This window comes from Phragmites australis, chromosome 19 (genome assembly GCF_958298935.1).
Source record: "Phragmites australis chromosome 19, lpPhrAust1.1, whole genome shotgun sequence".
Taxonomy (NCBI): Eukaryota; Viridiplantae; Streptophyta; class Magnoliopsida; order Poales; family Poaceae; genus Phragmites; species Phragmites australis.
In genome coordinates, this window is record NC_084939.1 from 934,514 (window position 1) to 951,510 (window position 16,997).

Genomic DNA, 16,997 nt, shown 5'->3' on the forward strand with positions numbered 1-16,997 from the left:
TGGCAGTTGATTCAATATATAAGATTGTACATGTCAACACAAGACTCCCTTCCCTCCCTCCTCTAAAGCTCTAAAGCACACATATGAAAATTGATGGAGCTGGGTATCAAACTCACACCATCCCTTTGTGTGTGAACATATCCACATGTGAGTACCCTTTTTTATGCTTTCGCCATGTTGATGTTTTGTATCCGATACTAGCTCCCTTGACACACAATTCTACATGGAGAAACCGGTGAGGTAATTGCAAAATGTGGTACTTGAGTTCTCTTTTCTTTGTCTCAAATTTCTTTGGATGCACTTAACTAAGAATGCACATGTGGTTTTTTTCCCCATGGACCTTTGAGTAGTTATGAACTTGCGATGAACTTTTATGCTCAAAATTGTAGACCCAGACCAGTGCTGCTAAATGTTGTTGCCAACTTGTTTGAAACTTTGGTTTTACTATGGAATCTGCACTATCATATATCTATGGAATCTGCAGAAGCAAACTCCTTTAAGAAATATCTAATTTGATTAATCGGGTGAGCCAGTTGAAGCTTATGGTTATCACTTCGATGGTATGTTAATGAAGGCATCAAGAATCTGCTTGTGAACTTTCGAAACTAGTTTCTGGAACCAGCAGAAAAGTTAGTGCACACACTGGACACTATAGTCATCCTTATGTTCTTCTGTTCAATAGGTTTTTTGTGTGTGTGTGTGTACAATCAAGTGGCAAATATAGATGGCGTCTGTTAAACTAGTTAGATATCCACATGGGGCTTCTACAGCAAGTCTGATACCTAAACAAAGACATATGGACAAAACCTTTTTGCATACCCTGTAAGGCCACTTTTCACAATAGAACTATTTAACCCTCGATAGATAAAGTTATGCTAAAATCTATGGGACACAATCCAAGTAAGTTGTATGTATAATTTGGACCGTGAAATCCAGGAAAATATAGCCATTGTAACTCCAGGAGCCTGAGTGTATTTTCTAACCCGAGGTATTTGGATTTCGAAATTAATGCCAGTGATGTTACCGACAATCCCATTTTCTTTGGATGAATGTAGGCCAGCCGTTCTTCAATACTCGGAAAAGGAAAGCAGACATCCATGTGCATTGCCCACGATAGATTGGCGACAAAGATGACAATGGGATTGACGCCCGTCATAGCATCCTTCGAGCACATCCGTGCATGCATTGCTGATGGACATTGGAAATGCTGCCACACGGCTCATACTTGTCTTCTTGGCATCCCTCAATGCATTGCGGCTTCAGGAAGTGTTTCTGAGATAGAGCTGGTTGTGCCTTCAAAGGGGTGGGAGACGAGATGCCGGACTGTCTAGCAGCATTGGCACACTGTTCAAATCCATAAAGCGAAAAGCTACACAATAGCTGGTGTTCACGTGTGCAGAAAGGTAATCAACCCTCTTTGTTACAGTTGAAATTGATGTTTCTGTAGAGCAAGTAACCAATAATTAGATGGTTTGACCTTGTAAGGTAGGTCTAATGCAACCAATGGTTTAGTTCTTTAAGTTTTATCCGCCTCATGTTGCTTTCTTGGCTTTGCATCGCATTCACTGATTCACTGTCCTCAGATAAGTTAAATTTGTCGTATGTGTGATTGGATTTATATAGATTGGAATCATTGAGTTGGGGAGATGACCACTTTAGCAGTACCGGCAGTACATTGCATGTGAGATATGAATGGTAGTGCTGGGTTCCTGGATGGGGTGGGACGGAGTGGTTTATTCTGTTTTCCAGCTGTTTAGATAGAAAGTAGTGAGATAAAATAGTTTAGAATTAAAAAATATTTTTTAAAGATTTGGGACGGAGCTGTTTTAAAAAATGGTGGAACGTAGCCATTCCACTTCGAACGTGACACTGATGATGAGTCCGAGATATTAAAATGGACTCGTTTCATTCTACGCATCAAACAAATATCTATATATGAATAAAATCATTACATCTCACCTCGGTCTCCAACCAAACACTATGTAAATCTCTAAATCTATTCACAGGGATGTCTCTGAACCCTCTTATTCCCATCTATTTGTTAGACCTCGCTTGCTGTAGGTTGCATTGTGCTAGTAGATACGCTGGGACGAATAAAAGATCAATTATTGACATTAACCAAGAAACCTAGCTCAGATCTCAACTGCATTTTGCTGCTATTGAATTGAGGTGATTTGAGAGCCATGGCATTTAACCAATGAATGATGTAATGCAGCTTGCAGAATGCTTATCTGTAATGAACCATTGTTTCCTAGCTAGCCTTCTCCCTGCATCACCGGTCTTGACAACGTTCTACTCTTAAGATTGGAAGTTTGTGCTTCCCAAGTCCCAACTGGGACCCAATCTTGCTATCCTGGAAACGTTGTAGAAGATTCTCAGTTCTGGTTTTGTGGAAATATTTGCGCAACTGATCGTTATTCCTTTTCATTCTCATCAACTCTATCTCTTGTTGTGCCAGCATTGGGCTCTATGATTAAGAGAAGCAACTGGTGATAAATCTACACGATGTTTAGGCTTTTATCTTACCGGCGGTCAAGGACCTCACCGCTGATGATTGCTGCTACGAAATCATCCAAACTTACCAGGTATCCTCTGAGCAAACCCTTAATCTAGGTATCGGTCCGCATGAATAGCATCTTGAATCAGATGAGAGGACCACAGTAGCATACAACGCATAGCATGTTGCATGTGATACATGAATAGTGTGGGGGCTGGCATGAAATTCATTCTAAAGGATGTCCACAGTTCGGACTCCAAGCCCTGACATGAATAGGAGGACCACGGTAGCTACGTACCACAGATTGCGTAGTGTACTGGAAAGCTATAAAAAAAATAGAAGGATGGATAGATCAATGATTGGCGTTAGGCGAGGAAGCCCTGCCCAGATCTCAACCACATTTCCATGCAAATAAATTAAGACCGACCGAGAGCTAACTCGGTTAACCGAGTAATGATGCATCGTCATAATGCTTCTCTGTGGCATGAATAATTGGTGTAGTCACTTGAGATCTAGCCTTGTTCACTTCATCGCAGGTCTTGGTTCAATTCCACCGCCCCTCGTACACTTGCAGGTAGCTACTACCCAGTACAAACAGTAGTGAGCTGTGCACTGGTTTTCTTTTGAGGCCAGCTTTATGGTGTCTACCTTTACCTCTGGTCCAGTAGTAGGACTGACACCCGAATCCTTCACACTGCACTGAACATGTACTGTTCGGATGTTCATGGCCTGGTCTGATCCGATCTGCACTGAACACAAGAGATTACGCGTTTGCAACTGGCTGCAGCAACCGCTGCTGCCTGCCTGACACGACGCTGAGCGTCACTCTCTTTCTCAGAATGCAGGGCCTCCCTTCGTCTTGCCGTACGTGGTCCCGTCCCTCGGAGATCCTGATCTTGTGCTGGGTTGGGTCGGTGGCGTTTTCTTTCAGGCACCGCTGTTCCATTCAGTCACCGGATCACCCCATCTGGTATGCATCATATGGCGAGGTTTCTAGAGGCTGCTGCAGCTTTAGTTGGCTTGTGCAGGATACCAAGGTCAAGGGTTTGTTTATTTTTATTGTAAAATAATTTAGATTTTAATTCTTATAATGTAGAATCTATATCTTTAGAATCTGAATTGTATAATCTAAAATAAACAGTACTAAATTATTATGACCTCTCTCCTCTCATTCCTCCCCTACAGACTCACTCTCTCTCTCTCGGACTCTCTCCCCTACAGACTGCCGCCCTTCCCTTTTACTACCTACTGTTGTGTTGCCTCTCCCCACGAGCAGCAAAACGACGACACCGCCCACGCCGAGTCCTCTAAGCACCAGGCGCACTTCGTCGCCTATGCACTACGCCTGCCTGGACACTGTCTCTCCAGCATCTGTTGGACTCGTGCCTCTGGTCGCCCAAGCCACATCCGTTGCCGCGTCCGAGACCAAGTCTATGCGGTTCGCGACGCGCGTCACCATGAGCCTAGCCGCCGCGACGAACGTCCGATGGAAGCAGTTCACATTTGGGCATAGGGAGGAGGTGGATGGCGCTAGCGTTTTTGGACCCAATTTCTTCTCTCCATAGTGAAACGTTATGTTTAGAATGGTGGATAAATATGTGTCATAATCTGATAAAAATAATATTTATTTGAATTATGGATTGTGATATAATCTGGTCCCAGATTGTAGATTTTAGATTGTAAAATCATCCTATTTATTTTAAATTATGATTTTAGAAGCTAAAATCTACTATCAAAATAAAAAATAAACATGTGCCTGTTTGGGAAGCTAGAGCGTTTCCAACGTAGCTTTGAATAGCTGGTATGCTTGACAACTTAGCTTTTGAATGGCTGGTTGGTGGCTTGAGTTATGTACATTATCCAAAATACCCTTTGGGGGAAAAAATAAAATATTACAATTACTCCAGTGGAGAGGTCTGAACATTCACCTCTCTAATCATTGCATAATCACAGGTTGTATACTAATCCATTGCAGGTTAATCTAAACATTGCATAATCACAAGCCCAGAACTAATCAATCGCAGGTATACAGACAAAAATGAGACCAATCCAATAAACGTATGAATTAACTAAGTTGAGAAATAACCATCACATGAAAAAAACAAATTTGAGGCCACTGTTTCTTGGCTGGATCTGAAAAATAACAGACAAATACGTGTGGCAGACAATTACTCCCTCTGCGGCGCTGGATGTGCGAGCTGACGGGCGGCGCAGGGGACGTGCGAGGTCGCAACTCCGGCTGGCTAGCTAGTAAGGAAAAAAAATTATACGAAAAATCTCTATAAGATTATGATTTATATTTTTTTTATTCAACGGCTAATATATATAGTTGAGAGTAAGAAGCAGACACGTGACATATACAATAAAATTTTTCTATAAGATCAGATCCCATATAATTTGCTTACGAAAAAATAACCCGATAATACTGTAGCAGTCTCACAGAAATACCCGATCTCACTGGAGTAGCTCGTGCACTGATTGAGGGCGAGGCATGTACTCAGTAAGTGCAGTCAACAGAGCACGTAGGCATCGCTGCCCATGACCTTAATGAGGATTGATTGGTCGGTCACTGACACTGTAGCGGTGGCCGTGCAAACTTGTAAGGTTGCCGCTTACTCCGGCGTCTGCTTCGGGGTCACCGATTAGTCCGGCGGTGGCGGCGCATTGCAGGGCACACGAGGCTGGCTCCATTGCTTGGTGCTTGAGGGTTGCCGTCACTGTTGCGGTGGCACTGTGGACTGCGGCAGACAACGTAACGCGCAGCCATACTAATGTGCGTAGCATGGAGCTTGTACTGATGCCGCGGTTCAGGGGCACTAATCCTTCTGTTTGAATTGATCTCATCTTGCCAATGGTATCAGTGAGTACTTATAGAAGTAGTAGTAGCACTACTTCGCTGACAAAAGCACGGAGCATAATATGTATGTTAATAATCTAAACTGGATTCCCGCAACGATACGATACCTGGACTCTTCTTTATGTACTTCTGGTTCTGAAATGAAATCAAATATCATGGGATGTTTTCTGCTCTTGTATTTGGCATGATGAACCCATATCTGAGGCAAGTTTTCCCAATTACCGGCCTTCTATTGATGATAAATAAGTCCTTTTACAGATATATTGTCAATGTCTACAATTAAAAAGCTGATATTAGAAATAGCAAATCGCTACCAGTTCTTGAATTTCTTATAAGACATCATTATCGCCAAAAACATTGTCATGCCGTTGTTGTAAGTCGTTAATGTAAATAAATCGCCGCTAACGATGTCTAAAAAGAAGAAATAATCCCATGCTGTATTCAGCATAGCTTTCTTATAAAGTTGCTAATCCAACTTGCACATCTGTCCATTTTCTATTTGAATGCTCTATTTAATTTCATCCATTTTTAGCTCAGGTGGAGTCATCACTAGGAATGAACTACTATACCACTTGACAAAGATTTCCATAAATCTAGTTGTGTGTTAAGTTCTTCAAAGGTTGACATTTTCTTCATTCTGTATTACCAAAAGGGATAAATAATAAAGTTTGGACTTGCTTGGGGTAAGAATATGAGAATCTGGCTGTGTACTTTGGCAGGGAAAAGAACAGCTAAAAACAGGGGAAGGGACGCAGTAGAACACATGGTCTCTTTGAACTTGCAAGGATGCATGATAAGAGAGTAGAAATCACAAGTTTACTATTTAATTCACACTGTAGTGGTGTTTCTACAGTACAAGCTCCCTGATACAAGCTTGTTGTTTCTTTACAGTGCATAATAAATAAAATTACAAAAACCCCTAAAAATAAACCTAAATAATAAATAAATAAAAACTAAAGAAGGAAGCTATCGGTGATATGGGGAACCGGGGGTCCCGAGTCCCGAAGTCAGGACAGCAGAGTGCCACGTGGCGCTATCCCTAGGGGATTATCTCCCCGAGGTCCAGAAGATCAAGTTCTGGAAGAGGGTGCTCGGGCCCATGAACAGTGACCCCCGAGCACCCAAGTTCCCCGAAGACCGAGAAGACCAAGTTCTGGGAGAGGGTGCTCGGGCCCATGAACAGTGGCCCCCGAGCACTCGAGTTCCCCGATGACCCGAGAAGACCAAGTTCCGAGAGAGGGTGCTCGGAGCCATGAACAGTGGTCCCGAGCACTCGAGTTCCCCGATAACCCGAGCAGACACAGTTTCGGGAGAGGATGCTCGGGGCTATAAACAGTGTTCTCCGAGTACCCGAGTTCCCCAAGGACCAAGAAAGGGCATATCCGGGAGAGAGTGCTCGGGGCTATGAACAGTAGTCCTCGAGCACTCACAGTTCCCCGAGGACCTAAGAAATCCTTCGTCGGTGGTCCCCATAGGGGCTCAGCGGTGAGATGTCAATTGATGAGAGGCCCGATGCTGCATTTAAGAGGGCGCGTGGCCTGTCACTTCCAACCACTCCCCCCACGCCTGCTGTCAGTCCCTGCCATAGCCTGGCAGGGAGGCGTAGGGATATTTAATGCGGTGGGTTCCATCGCGCGTCATCCGGAGGCTCGAGGCATATCACCTGCCGCTCTGCTGTGTCAGGTTCGCTCTGACCGGGCGGGCACGCGGGGTGCTCGGTGGCTGCCGGTGGGCCCTCTCCGTGGCACCCGCTGAAAAGCGGGATGATGACGATAAGACCGGACGGGGGCGCGTTTTCAACCCCCCATCACATCAAACTGCAGTCTATGATGGTTACTTTTCATTTATGGTACCTTGGAACTCACGCCATCCTTTCTGGGCACGCTAATCGCCCCGACGGGTATAAAAGGAGGGCGGGCTCCCTGGAAAAAAGAAGGAGACCAAGAGAGTAGTACGATCGAGCTCACTGCAGACCGCACAGAAGACAACAGCTTCTTCAGGACGAAGAACAAGAAGCACGAAGTTCTAGACTTAGACAAACATCCTTATAACACAAGAGATCATCAGAGAGGCATTTACAAAGTATTTATAGCATACATACAGGAGTAGGGTGTTACGCTCCGTGCGGCCCGAATCTGTCTAAAATCTTCTGAGCATTTATTTCCCACCTGCATCTCATTTACTCCCATTTATTTCACATACAATGTAAATTCAGAATCATGCCCGACCGAATTTCAAAAGGATCACTCCGGATCCCCGCTTGTGGAGTTCATCCTCCGACAGAAACAAACAGCACTAATGAACAGATCAACAACGAAATGCACCAAACTTCCAAGTCTAAATCCAGAAAAGTAGAACTAAATATCTCCTTTTCTTCCTTTCTTGATTGTTCTTTTTAATTTTATCGACAAGCTAAGTTTACTTAGTTGTTCTTTTCTGTACTCTTCTTCTTTTTCTTCCCTGCGGCAGTGGCGGCGGCAGACGCGGACTGAGACTTGTCATCGGTTCTGACGATGCCGTCGTTGCCGGCGAGCATGAGGTACTTGTCCTTCCTGGTGAGCATGGTGCATCCGTACCCCAGCGCGTCCCCCATCTTCCTCTGCACGAGGTTGGCCATGTCGGTGCTGGGCGCCGCCCTGTCCCTGACCGGCGACGTGTCCACCTTGTCGAGGAACTGCACCGTGTAGCACATCCTCGGGTTGACCATGTAATAGAGCGGGTCGAAGCACTTGAGCCCGCCCGCTGTGGTGGCGTAGAACATGGACGTCTCAACGGCGATGCCGACGGGGACGACGTCGTCGCTGAGCTCGGCGAACAGCGGGCTGAAGCGGAGCAGGTACGGCTCGCGGCAGGTGGTGCCCTCGGGGCAGACGACGACGAGGTCGCCGCGGTCCAGGAGCCGCGCCATGACTTGCCCGTCGCTGTCGCGGTCCCGCGTGAGGCGCACGGTGCGGCCGATGGGGGAGATGAGCTCCGACAGGCGGCTGAGGCTGTACGACACGGCGCGCACCTGCCGGTCCAGCGCCACGGACACGTACACCGGGTCGATGAGCGTGCGGTGGTTGCACACGAACAGCTGTCCCCGGCCGCCGCTCGGCAGGGGCGGGCGCTCGCCCTTGAGCCGCCACGACATGCCGGTGGCGGCAAGGATGGGCGTGGAGTACTTGTACGGCACGGTGAGCGCGACGGCCAGGCGCGCGGCGCCGAGGGCCGCGCCGAAGGGCAGCCACGCGAACATGGCGGCCGTGTAGGCGGCGGTTGGCCGGAACGCGAGGCGGCCGTCGTGGAACACCATCGGCTTGGGGTACTTGTCCCTCGGCAACGGTCGCCACTTGCTCTTCTCCTCCGAGCTCACCACGTAAATGTCCTGCACAGAACACAACGCAAAATGTCAAACACTCTACTTACCTAGGTTGGTAAGTACACTTCAATTACTTTGCAGAGTACAATGGATCAAATAAAAAATAAAATTAAGGATTACTTATGACCGATCTCAAGTCTCAAAAGATGTGAGAGAAGGATCTGATATTTTTCGAACTTGTTTGAACCATACAAATACGTAACTCTCTGCTCTACTGCCTTGTATAACTAGTACACAAGCTAAACATATATAGGTCATATTAAACTCATAAATCATACTACTTTCATGCACAAAGAGTAGGTTATGTGTGAGTGACAACCTCTTAAGCATACTACATATGGAAACAAAATGCAACATGAATGTAAAACTGAAAACTAGTAGGTGAAAGTGAAACTAAGCTCATGCATGTCATATATTTCTCAGCCTCTGATCATAACAACAGTAAACTGTTCTAAAATTCACTATTCTACTGAATAAAAAAGAATCACAATTATATACTCTCTGTCCACTTTCACCTACTCAAACTTAATTAACAAGTTAATTACTTAATTAACAAGTTATTATCACAAAAATACATGCTTAATTATGGTATGATGTTGTACTACCTTGCAGGAACGTGAGAGAGGATGCTTGAGAAACTCCATTGATCCGGAGAAGGCTACAACAATATTCTTCTCCTCCTCGGTCGCCATCACCACCTGCTGCTCATCTTCTTCTTCCTCCTCCTGCATGAGGCCGGTGTAGAAACCCCACAGCACCTTCATCTCCCTCCCCACCACCGCCTCCGCCTCCAAGTACTCCCGCAGGAACCCCTCCACCATCACCCGCGGCATCCCGGTGACACAAACCCGCCTCCCCGCCGCCCGCACCGCCTCGAAGCCCTCCGCCGCCACGTCCTCCATGAACCACTTGGGCAGCACCGCCCGGCCCGCGCGGAACCGGCTCGCGCGCAGGCCGCAGAAGGCCACCGCCGCCATGAGCTTCATGGCCACGCCTCTGCTCACGCAACATACCAGAGGGTAGAGGAGGAGCAGGAGGAGGCCGCGCAGGAACCCGCCGGCCTCAAGCGCGACGAGCATGAAGTACGGGAGCAGGTCGCCGGACCGCAGCAGCGCGGTGTCGACGTCGACGACGAGGGTTGTCTGCTGATCGGCGAGCTTCTCCGTTGGAGGGGAGGCATTGTGGTGCACCAGCTGGCAAGGGTGTGGCGGTGGTGGTGCGGCGTTGCCCGTGGCAGTGGCCGCCCTGGAAAGGGGCCGCCGGCCGTGCAGGAGGAGGGAGACCATGGTAGAGAAGAGCTTGTGTGCAAGCAGCTTCTTCTTGGCCATGGTGACTTGATATGTAGTAGTGTTGGTGTTGCTGCTCAAGTAGGTGTTGGTGCTTGCTTGATTATTTGTGTGGGGATGGCCCCTTTATATTATATAGCTGGACGACTGGCTATGGCTCCTTAGATTGATCATGATCCATGCATGCATGTCTCAATGTGTGTGTGGCTGCTCTTGGCTAGATGGCAGGTCAAAGTCATGCACTGATTGCTCCATGCAAGATCACAGAGGCGTATCACGCATGCATGCGTGTCAAGAAAAATCATACCGTGGTGAATGTACGTACTCTGCCAAGAGAGAGCTGTACAGAGCTGCTGATTGTTTGCTTTATGATCCGTGCGTTGCTTCTATGGAGAAAAGATGGGAGCTGATCATAATGACTCCGAGAAGTCGATCAGAGACTTTTTCAGTAGCATACGCGCCGATGTTAATTAATCTGTCGATCAGCAACACGGCCTAGTGGTTAGCAGGTAAACAATGTTGTCAACTGTTTATAAAAAGACAGCACCAAAAACATGAATTTTCCAGTCTTTCTTCCTACTGGATGCAGCGATGTACATTAATAGGCCGGCACAGACCACAGAGAGGTAGTCGTCAAATGCTGTCGGTAACAGCAAATATCAATTTCTTGCTCGCGGTACAAAGCTGCCGACCTGATGAGGATGAAAAAGAAATACGTATCTATTTTCGTTTATTGGTCACTATTTTTTACTATAGTAAATTTAATCAAGTGTTTTTTAAACAAGATGTATAGGTACTTGAAAATATACTATACTAATAAAGTTTATTTTATAATAAATCTAATAATATAAAAAGTTTAAATATTTATAAATCTACGTAAGGTCAAACTTGCTACAGAATGTAGGAGCCGTTTCAGTTTGGTCTCTGTGTAGGTACCATTGCTGGTAAATGTGAAGGCACCGATCGAGCAGCTTCGCACCATGCAGCTGCCGAATTTGCAGTACTTGCACAGTTGCACGGTCGTTCGAGCAGCCTGGGGTATGAATCGAAACCGAAATAGTAAGCCTGCATGCATGCGTGCAGGTCGTAGGTAGACGTCAGCATCCGACCAACAGAACACTGGCACTATTTTTCTCCCGGGGAATGGGACCTGCTTGTCCTCGAAAACGACCTAACTTTGTCGTCTTCCGGTCGGGTCAACTCCTTGCTTCCTGTGCTGCGTCAGTGTCAACGACCAAACAGATGACACGGCAGCCTCCTCTGCCATGCGTCCATCTCCTGGTTCCGACACGTCACCGTTTGGTTTCTGCAGCCTGTCACGTTGACCGCCATACGGAGTTGAGACGACGAAGAAGAAGAGGAGAAGAAGGGTTTAATAGCATTTGTATGACTTTTTGGCTGGACAGGATAATTAATAAGCTGATTATGAAGTGATTATGGCGATCAGGTGCTTCCGGGTTTCCTCCCTCGGACACGACGGATCAGGATCTGTTTGTTTCGACTGAAGATTGTGAAAAACAGCTTGTAGATTGTGGATTATAAGAAGTTGGATTGTAGATTATTACAATCTAGTGGAAAGCGGATTGCTGAATTGTTACAATCTGTTTGTTGGATTGTAATAATCCAATTTTTCTAACCAGCTGTTTGTTTCAGCTTTTGAATTGTAATCACAATCCAACTTTTACAATCCAGCTGTTTATTTCAGCTTTTGAATTTTGATCGCAATCCAGTTTTTATAATCCGAAACAAACAGAAGATCAATCAGTTCGGCCAGTCGCTGCAGGATCGGCGACGTGATTTCTCGGCGGTGCAAAGGTCGGTCGACGCGACGGGGGTAAGTCTGCTGTGCAATAGAAAAGTGCGTGGCGGATAGTAGATTTCGACAGCGATTGCTCTACCTGCATCAAGATCCAACTTCGTGTGAAACATCGAAAGTGTCTCTCCTGTTATGCGGAAAATATATGTTGCGCAAAATTCAGTTCTTAGATTGCAGTTCATACCCTGCCTGTTATAGTACTATCAAGTTGGTCGAGAATTGGGTATTTCGGTTCCTACTTACTACAGCAAAAGTCTGGAATGGCTGCACGAGATATTATAGCTGAGGATTTTGTCAGAACCGTGCAGCCCTTGCTTCTGGGCGACAAATCCTTGTCAGCTCCAGCATTGTGATCCAAGTATCTGAACCGAAAAGGAAGATGTGCAGCACTTGTCACAGGCTGGAATTGTCAGGAAATACAAGGGGAAAAAATGTTCCACGCGTGCAAAATATGCTGTAATCGCAGTCCTTATCTCTCTGAAGAATTCAGATTTGGGAATGTGGTAATTTGATATCGCGCTCGCTGCACGGGCATCCGAGACGGTTTTGTTCAAGGTTGGAGAGCTGAAGCAACTGAAATGTGTTCTCCTCGGAACAAGGAACAGTAGCCTGCTCTGTTTTGAACGAACGAAAGAAAAAAATTGTAACAAAGCACCTTCTTATTCTTATTCCATACACAATACATATGGATGAAACCGCTACCCTTCTGAGTTCTTGTTGCCTTTACATGCTTTCCTGTAACTCAAATCCTCGTGCTCTTGAAGTTGCTCATTTACATCGGACTCAAAACAACCTCTGAACAATTACATCAACTGATGAAAGGAACAGATTTCATATAAAGCAACACAAAGATGCTACAGTCAACCAAAAAAATACGACTTATAGTCAATGCAGAAAACTTACGCACCAAATGTGATCTCTAGCGCCTGCCACACACAATCGAGCTGATGTTTTGTTTCACTCCAACTTCTCAAAATCAGTAACAACATCTGCACCACTAGCTAGATCGCCTGTCTCTGTCTCTGCATGCATCGCTCTGATAATGCATTGGCTGGATTTCTCTATGAGCTAGCAAGTAGCAATGCCATATGCTATATATACACATACTAGGAGAGTAGGAGTTCCATGTCAGCCGCATGAGCTCCGGTTGCATAGCTTCTCTGTGCAGACGGCTCAAATCATAAACATAATGTTTGTGCATCTTTTTCACTTCATGCCTAATGACTTGCTGCTATACACGGGACGATCACAAGTTTAAGAGCTATCATGCACATTGTTCACGCATGTCATCCTGTATGTATGAACATTTCTTTTCATGAGAATTCGATTCTGTGCGCTAGGATTACTTGATTGACCTTCTCTCCAATTTGGAGTTCCTGCAAAAGTGGAGGGACCTGCTCTCGATCATTCTTGCGTCCTCCTTATCGAGAATTGTCCTCAATGGAGTTCCTGAAGAGCCGATTCACCACAGGAAAGGCTTGTCCCCCATGTTATTCACTTTCGCCATAGACCCTCCGCAACGTCTTCTTGCCTTGGCTACTCAGAGCGGGCTGCTAGGAGGGGGCTTCAATGTTGATAGGACGAGGGTCTCCATGTATGCGAACGACATGGTGATCTTTTTAGCTCCCAAGGCTAGCGAAGTCTCAACCCTTGCCAGTATCATGCATTCCTTTGGTGAGGCGACAGGCCTTGTAACCAATTTCTCCAAGATTTCGTGACTCTGATCCGTTGCACAGGCCTTGATCTCAACGAGATTCTCTCAGACCTCCTGGTGGTCATCTCTAATCTCCCCATCACCTACCTCGGGCTACCACTTACGCCTGGGCGTCTCAAACTAACGGACTTGCAGCAGATGGTGGATAAGGTGATTGACAAGATGTCTTCCTAGAGGGGGGGGGGGGGACCTGGCACCTTCAGGGTATCTGGCCCTGGTAAAAGCTGTCATGACCTCTCAGCCAATCCACTTCCTGTTGGCTATCAAGACTCCACTGTCAATCCTTGAGCAAATAGATAAAGTTAGGAGGCAATTTTTATCGGCTGGATGCAAACAGATCACAAGGGGAAATGCAAGGTGAATTGGAAAAGGGTTTGTAGGCCCAAGAGCCTAGGTGGCCTCGACATTCTCCACCTTGAGCTATTTGGTAGAGCGCTTAGGCAAAGGTGGCTCTGGCAATAGTGGGCCGCACTCCAGAAGGCTTGGGTTGGCTCGCAAGTCCCTTGCGACAAAACGGATTATTTGCTTTTCGTGGAGACTTCTAACATCCTTGTTGGTAGCGATGAGATGGTGTCTTTCTGGCACTCGGCCTGGGCCAAAGGACCGTGCTCCGCTGCTCTTCGCCTCCTCCAGTACGAATCTTAGCTCCCTCAAGGACGCCATCCTACATAGATTTTGAACCACTAACATGGCCAGCCTTCAACATGTTACCCTGAACACATTGACCAATCCATTTGGCTCTAGGAGGCCACCAACGACATAATTCTTCAATTTAGCATCCAAGATTCAGTCACCTAGAAGTACTCTATTGGGGTTCTTATTCGGCCAGATCGGTCTACTTTGTGATGTTTTATAGGTCCACCATGACTAACTTCAACCAGCTAAACTGGAAGGTGTGGGCACCACTAGAATGAAAGTTTTTCGCCTGGCTGGCGCTCCAAAATAGGCTCTGAACTGCGGATCACCTAACGCGAAGGAATTGGCCTTGCAAACCCATTTGTCTGCTCTATGAGCAACTTAACGAGTCTAGCTTGCACCTCGTTGCAGAGTGCTCCTTCTCTAGACGGGTTTGGCAGACCTTGGGGGGCAAAGCTTAAGCAATCGACTATTCACCTTGACATGTGGCCAGGTTGCGACTCATTGAACGCTTGGTGGATGTCACCCATTTCCACTGTCCCGCCCTCCAAGAAAGCCCTCGGTTCACTAGTCATGCTGGCCGCTTGAGAAATCTGGAAGGAGAGGAACATACGTATTTTCGAGAAGAAGAAGCAGCCTGTTGCTTTGATTGTGGAACAAATCTTTGAGGAGGCGGACACTTGTTCTTCGCTCGGGCGCACCATTTAGGGTGCTTTCTGTCGCGAGATTAGCTCTTGCTTGTGTTTTTTTGGTTCAGGTAATGTGTTTTCTGCTCCCCGCCGTGCTTTGCTTTGCCTTTTGTTTCGTTCTGAATTTTTTTGCCTCATGACACGTCAGACTCTTCTATCTTATTAACACGATTCTGGCAGCTCTCCTGCCAGTTCAGTTTCTCTCTCTCTCTCTATATATATAAGGGAACGAGCGCTTGCTCTTTTGTAGAGCACTCCATCAAGAGCGATGTCACCCGGGCCCAAACCCGCTGCCCAGCTCCCCTCTTAAGAGATCCATTTTCAAAACTCCCGGGTGTACATACTCCCCTTTTAATAGATATTTAGAAAAGAGTATGTACATCTTCAAAAATAGTATGTACATATAAAAAAATATTTCATTTATATATTTTAAAAAATAGTATATACATATTAAAAAGTAGTATATATATTTTAAAAAATAATATGTATTTTAATTATAACGAGATCAACTATGAATCGAGTCAAGATTAGAAGTAGTTTTACTAGGCTCATTTTCTTCCGGTCAATTCACCGGCCTGCTTGCAAGCATCTCTGAATCCTCGTGCCAGGCATGCAAGTATGCAACACATCACTGTTAGGTTTCTGCTGCCTTTCAAGCTGTACAAGATAAGCTGGTGGTGATGATGATTAACTGGCGAGAAGGTCCTCTGTTCGTCTATGTGTCGTCAAGACACGAGATTGCGGTGTTTTCCCCTGAAACGACGCTCAGGTTGGGGTCACTGCACGATCAGCGGCTTGATTTCTCATAGGTGGAAAAGGTTATTGGTCGGTCAGACAGTGGGTGCAAAGTATGTGATACAATAGAAAAGTGTGCCTGACAAAGAACTGAACGAATTTTCAAGATGTACAGTTAAAAGAAAGGCCGTGCGAGGTGAAAGTATCTCTTCTGTTATGCCGGAATGTCGCAGAAAATTCAGCTGTTGAATTTCAACCCTGCATGTTATATCATGTTGGTCAAGAAATGGGTATTTGGGTTACACCGTTACAGCAGCAGATGTCTGTAATGGCTGCAAGAGAATAGCTGCGGAGTTTGTCAGTACCTTGCTTCCTCTGTAGAAATCGTGCAGCCCTTGCTTCTCGGAGACAAATACTCGTCAGCTCCAGCATTGGGATCAAAATACCTGAACTGAAAAGGAAGATGTACTCCACTTGCGACAGATTGAAAACGTCAGGAACCAACATGTTCCGTGAGTGCAAAATGCGCTGCATCCACCGTCCTTATCTGGGGGTATGTGAAAAAAAAAATCCAGACTTAGGATGAAACTGTTATCACCATCCTTGTCTTGGAGAAATATGGAGAGCTGCAGTAATCTGAGACGGTTTCGGTGTAGGATGGAAAACTGAAGGAACTGAAAATTAGTTGCTTCCCAGGCAGGTCTCTTGCCTGTTGCTTTAGAAGAAACGAAATTGTTGCTTAACAAATGATTCTTCAAGGAAAGTGCATGAACCAAGGAGGAACTGATCATACACTAGACTGCTCTGTTTTGAAGGGGAGAAAAAGATAATAACAAGGCTATCTCGTGCTTCTTGTCTATTGTTGTGCTTTAACTTGGTGTCCTCATATGCATCAATGCATGTAAATGTGATTATTTAAACTGTACATATAAGTATAACCTCCTCATTCCCGGGTAATATTCTCAGACTCAGCTGCACTTACATGCTTCATGTTATTCAAATCCATGTGCCTGCAAACAGGTCTATCTGCATTGGACTCGATACAAAATATGAACAATTACATCAACTGATCAAAGAAAGAAATTACATTTTAATCCACAAAACGATCGGTGGTGCTGTGGCATGCATGTTCACTTGGAACTAATGCAGCAAATTTGCAAACTAAATGCAAGCTCTGTACTATTCGCTACTAACAGTCCGGTCATCAGATAGCTAGATCATCTGTATGTCTGTCGCCACATTGATCTGATAATTTCTGGTTTTCTCCCTAAGTTAGCAAGTGGCTCCATCGCCTTTGCATGAAATCCAGTTGCATAAGCATGACTGATGACTTGTATTAGCAGACGACCCCCTAAGGGTGTACACTCATGCCTAATAACTTAGTGCTATACATTCTATTTTACCCC

At 45.8% G+C, this 16,997-nt stretch overlaps 1 protein-coding gene across 1 annotated transcript; it reads right to left on the bottom strand.

The window, feature by feature from the left end:
- Positions 1-7,413: 7,413 nt before the first annotated feature.
- Positions 7,414-10,200, bottom strand: LOC133899888 (probable glycerol-3-phosphate acyltransferase 3). The gene is made up of 2 exons (XM_062340920.1): positions 9,321-10,200; positions 7,414-8,721 (listed from the first exon to the last, which is right to left on the bottom strand). Exons 1-2 carry the CDS (start codon positions 10,041-10,043, stop codon positions 7,777-7,779), a joined length of 1,668 nt encoding a protein of 555 aa, XP_062196904.1. The 5' UTR covers positions 10,044-10,200; the 3' UTR covers positions 7,414-7,776.
- Positions 10,201-16,997: the final 6,797 nt, after the last annotated feature.

What these genes read in the sequence shown, in the direction of transcription:
- LOC133899888 (XM_062340920.1), bottom strand. Translation starts at nt 10,043, where the DNA reads ATGGCCAAGAAGAAGCTGCTTGCACACAAGCTCTTCTCTACCATGGTC. An exon ending in CTCTCTCACGTTCCTGCAAG is followed by an intron (nt 8,722 to 9,320) that starts GTAGTACAACAT and finishes TGTTCTGTGCAG; the next exon opens with GACATTTACGTGGTGAGCTC.